General features: G+C 36.4%; 1 protein-coding gene across 1 annotated transcript; it reads right to left on the bottom strand.

Moving 5' to 3' along the window:
• Positions 1-513: 513 nt before the first annotated feature.
• LOC113317492 (protein Hook homolog 2-like) lies at positions 514-5,028 on the bottom strand. Its single transcript, XM_026565611.1, has 3 exons — positions 3,483-5,028; positions 1,650-2,153; positions 514-1,086 (listed from the first exon to the last, which is right to left on the bottom strand). Exons 1-2 carry the CDS (start codon positions 4,927-4,929, stop codon positions 1,660-1,662), a joined length of 1,941 nt encoding a protein of 646 aa, XP_026421396.1. The 5' UTR covers positions 4,930-5,028; the 3' UTR covers positions 514-1,086; positions 1,650-1,659.

Below are 5,028 nucleotides of genomic sequence, written 5' to 3'. Positions count from 1 at the left end.
CTACTACCTTAATTGAACAGGTTGTTGAGCTAGTCTATCAGCGAGCTTCATGGATAACCTAGTCAAGGGGCCGAACCGGGAGGGGCTGAGATTGTGTCACAAGGGAGCAAGCTAAATTTATTATTTTTAATACATTTATTTTTTCCTAAATTTTTTCATTTCTAAAAATAGCCTTGACGGCTAGGAGACAGACGTAACCAGAATCTCCACCGCATTCCACAGCAAATTTTGTTGCTTAGCCATTTGTTTTTTAGTTCATCCGATCACAAAAATTTAAGCGAACAAAAATGAACACAAACACTAGCATTGAATGGAACGTACATAATTCATACCAACTCACTCTAAGTTCTCTAACCAGCATCTGTTTGCAGCCAATGAATCAACTTTGTTACATCACATTGTTCAAATAGTATAAATAAACTAGCAAAAGATTGGAAAGTTCATACAAATTAGCAGGATTTCAGGCGTGGCTTTGAAAATTCTGCAACGGGATAAAATGGCAACTCCATGGGTAATTGATAAAATCCAATACAGTATAAACAAGCAGTCCTACTGAATGGAATGTTTCTCCAGAACCCTCTATCTCCTTCAAAGTTCAAACCAAGCACTTAACACATACCAGAACTAAGCAAATGACGCCTGGACTAATAATCATGGAAAAAAAACTTGTAAGCCATATAAATGAGCTAAATTGCATATGGAGCTCCAAAAAAGGGTTAATTCTATTTTCAGTCATTTACATTGGATGCCTTGTAACTGCCTATTCTGATATATCGTTAGATTTGCAATTTACATACAAAATATATAAATAGCAACCAAAAAAGGGTGAGAGACTGACTGGTACCACGGCAAAACCAAAAGCTCCACACCCACAAAATTTTCTAGACTTTAATTGCATATGGAGCTCTTACTGGCAAGTTGAACTAGGAAGATAAGATTCTCAATCTGCTGCTATTTACTAAATAATTACTTCGAGATGTTCATAGCGCATCCAAAAGTGCTTCTGAATCTCGTACTCCTATACCGAGACATGTTTACATCACCTTCTTGGTTTCCATCCGTTAAGAACGCGCAGAAGTGGTTCACCTGAAACAAATGCAGGACAAAAGTATTAAATTATATGCTAACTTAGTAACTTGTTTAGCTAGACACATAATTGTGTTCTTCAGTAAAATGCAGAACCCTGCTCTAAAATATTTGGATGCCCACTAACCTAGAAACAAGCCGCATCTCAAGTTTATGCATGATCTTCACCACAATGCCATAGTTTCAAGAAAATAAAAAGCTTAGCCATGATGTGTCTTGTCACTCTAGTGCCCAAAGAACAAAGTAGAGTACGCGCACTGAATTGTGCATAATAGATTGCATGATGTGAGGTCATTCGTCTTAAAGGGAAAAAACCTATGCCTTTCAGAAGTATATGACATTGGATTTTGGGCCTTTAGCCTAATAAACTATAAAAACAACTCAAACTTGGTAGTACAGAACCGAGACTAAGAAAAATGTCTTTTGCTGCATTTGCTAAATCAAGCGCTAATTTGCAACTAAAAAGGGAATCGAATTGTTATGAATGAACCAGTTTTAAAGAACATGACTAGCATGAAGTTGAATTTAATTTATACAAAATGACAAGAGATTCGAAACTTTACCATTTAGATTCTAATCATCTTTTTGTCTGACACTTCGGCTGATTGAGATTTCAGAAGTCCTAAATCTTTTTGAAGTTGAACATAGTTGGGACCATGGGGTTAGTATGGCTTTGTTAGAGCTTGCTTCACCTTTCTCATCTCTTTGAAGTGACAATGGCCTCTTTACACACTTCTCAGATGCATTGAAAGTTTCATCAGTTGATACAGGTGGTAGTTCTTTACCTTCAACAGTACAAGGTTGTGTCATGGTTATCTCCTTTTCATCCTCACTATCAACAATCTCAATATATTCATTCTCGCTGTCAATGTCAATAACATCTATAGGTAAAGCATTTGCAGCAGCTTGTTCAACCAAAACTAAACTATCTCCCAAGTTCCCTTCTGTCTCTAAAGCTACTTGCTGTTCAACTGCAATGACAGATTCCACCATTGAATCTGAAGTATTCTTCTTGTTGTCTGAATCATTTTCTGAAAACTCCTGGTGGTTATCATTATAATGTGGGTCTGCAAAATAATCAATGGTATTGCATATATAAGCACAAGTCATTACCGAATTTGCACGAAATTGGACAGTGATATACATAAGAAACTAGAATCACGTAAACTGGTAAAGAAGCTCATTCGAGTTCTGACTAAGCAATGTACCACAGAAAATAAATTATTCATGAATTGTAGCTAAAACATTAAAGTATTACTGAATTAAGGTCCAAACAGTAGATCTTCTAGTGCAGATGCTATGAAACATGATAAAATTACTTACTACACCTGAACCTTCTGACAAAATAGAGTAGAAATTTACATTTGACTTGGCAAAAGTAGCATTAACAAGAGTCTTTGGTAACTGGGGATAGAAGTTTAGACAAGTATTTGATTACCATTCTGCTTACGATATAATACGGTTAGGTCAATGGAGGCGTTGACTTGGATGCTTGGATGGCAACAGCAAGAAATCTAAAGTTTAAAGATAAACCTTTTTACTGTCCATAAATACTATTCCAGTTCCGGAATACATTTACATCAAATGTTTCATGACAGAATTTTGTACTTTAGCAAGTCTTGATATCAAAAGCATAAGTGATATTCAACTGTGTAACACCGCAGAAGTTACAAAAGCACTTCTGATGGTTCTAATCATTTCTCGTTACTAAGCCAAAATGTGACATTATCAATTTACAACTTTCTACTTTTCCCTTGAGTCCCACCCCTTGAATATAAAAAAATCTCTGGAGTGGAATTGAAACAATGAGAAAGATAAAAGGAGGCCTAGCCTTTGAAAGATAAGGAAACTTAATATGATGTCCTCCAAACAAAACCAGTCCTGAATGCTATTCATTCAAAATATAACCACCATGAAACTACATGCAGCAGAACAACTGTATAAACAACCATGCTTAAGAAACCGAACACTTATGCTGTAGTAACTCAAGTTTTGCAGTCAGTAAAACAAAACACATCCACAACACACTTGTGTGCATTTCTCTATTTTGATTCAGTTTATCCCACTAAGCATCTGTACTACTGTACTGCACCAAAGTTCTTCCAAATTACGCGGGGGAGCGTCACCATTCGAAACAAACAAATTGAGAGAATAATTGACAATTACAAGGTAAAAATATTGATTGTTTTAGAATTATGGTGTGTCCATCCCTAAACCATGCTCATAGTACCGGGAATAACTGTAATGAAGGATTTCCAACTAATAGCCATTCAAATGCTGTTACTAGTTCAGAAAGACTGCAAAACATTCATACACATTCTACATCTAAGAGAGCACAAAGAGAAACAATAGACATAGTGGAAAAACAACAAGAACAAGCAGGATAACATTAATACCTGTGACGCGCACATCTTCGAAATTCCCTTGAGGTGAAGAAGGCTTGCTATTAGGTTCAACAGGGTGAACCATGTTAGCAACACTGATCTTGTCATCGATTTTCATACAAGAAACTTCATTTTGTGACCCTTTTAAAGGTAAATTTTCTTCTTCCATCATAGAACTCCGTCTTACCAACTCCATTAACTTCTTCTTCCAACTCTCCATCTCATCTTCTTCTTCTTTCCTTTTCGAACATTCCAAAGCCCTCTTCTCAGACTCTCTTTTATCATTTTCCATTTCCTTAACTACCTCCTCCAAGTAAGCAACTTTGTCCTGCGCCATCTTATCTCTTTCAGACATAGCATTTCTTTCTTTTACCAGACCCAAAATTTCTTTCTCCATTCCACTACATGTAGTTTTGTAGTTCTCAAGCTCGTTATCTCGACGACCCACTATCGACATTTGGTTTTTCAATTCCTTCCCCAATTCAATCACATAATTCAACGACACCGTCACTTGAACCTCCGATTCCATACACTTCCTCTCTACAACACTAAACTCATCATCTGCTCTCTTTTTTGCAGCCTCGATCTGCTTCTCCAATTCAAGACATTTCTCTGTTTGATCCATTCCCATCTTTTTGTTCTCCTCCTCTAGACTCGTAATCGTTTCTCTCAGTTTACCCTCTAACCCATCCTTCTCATTAAGCTGCACAACCAAACCAAGGTACTTAGCTTTATAATCCTCCAATTCTTTCCCCAATTCAACATTAGCATTCACCATTGCACCCATTGCAGTTGCTTGCATCTTCAACTCTTCAATTTCTTCATCATCCCTCTTCTTAGCAGACTTCAAACCCTCAATTTCCGTACTAAGTTGCACACATTTCCCCCTTTCTTCAATCTCCAATTTCCTGTACTCATCTTCCAAATACCCAAATTTCACCATCATCTCCTTCCCCCCTGTACCCCCATTCTTCTTGTTTCTCTTCTCTAAACCCTGAATCTTCTCTTTCAAACCCTTACACTCATCCTTAATCAATTCACACTCAATCTTCTGCTCTTTAAACTTCAACAACAAACTCTCATACTTACCCTTATACTCTTCAACAAAATACTTCATTTTCAGCTCATGATTCAACCATAAATGAGCCTGTTCTTCAAGATGTTGAACCCTTTTTCTCAAACTAGTATCATACACAAATTTACCATCTTTAGCAACTAAATCATCAAATTTTTTCTTCACTTGAAAACATTGAAACTTTTTCTTATCAAATTGGAAATATAAATCGTTGAACATACCTATAGTGGATAAAAGCTGTTTATCTAGCTCAATCTCTTGGTTTTCCATCTGTCTTAGATCAAAAAAATGCCCCTCTAATTCTCTACATGTCTTCCTCCATAGTTCTGCTTCTACCCTTGCATTTATCAACTGCAATTCCATGATTTTACTTGTTGCACCCATCAAAACAAAGATTGGGTTTTTTTGTAAAATCAGTAAAATTAGAATAATTGAAAGAGATTTGTACAATGGAAATTTCTCAGGAAAGGAAGTGGGGGAGAA

Source organism: Papaver somniferum, chromosome 10, assembly GCF_003573695.1.
Source record: "Papaver somniferum cultivar HN1 chromosome 10, ASM357369v1, whole genome shotgun sequence".
Taxonomy (NCBI): domain Eukaryota; kingdom Viridiplantae; phylum Streptophyta; class Magnoliopsida; order Ranunculales; family Papaveraceae; genus Papaver; species Papaver somniferum.
The sequence above is the reverse complement of the archived record's forward strand: the minus strand, read 5'-3'. Positions and strand labels throughout refer to the sequence as shown.

What these genes read in the sequence shown, in the direction of transcription:
- LOC113317492 (XM_026565611.1), bottom strand. Translation starts at nt 4,929, where the DNA reads ATGGGTGCAACAAGTAAAATCATGGAATTGCAGTTGATAAATGCAAGG. An exon ending in CGAAGATGTGCGCGTCACAG is followed by an intron (nt 2,154 to 3,482) that starts GTATTAATGTTA and finishes ATTATTTTGCAG; the next exon opens with ACCCACATTATAATGATAAC.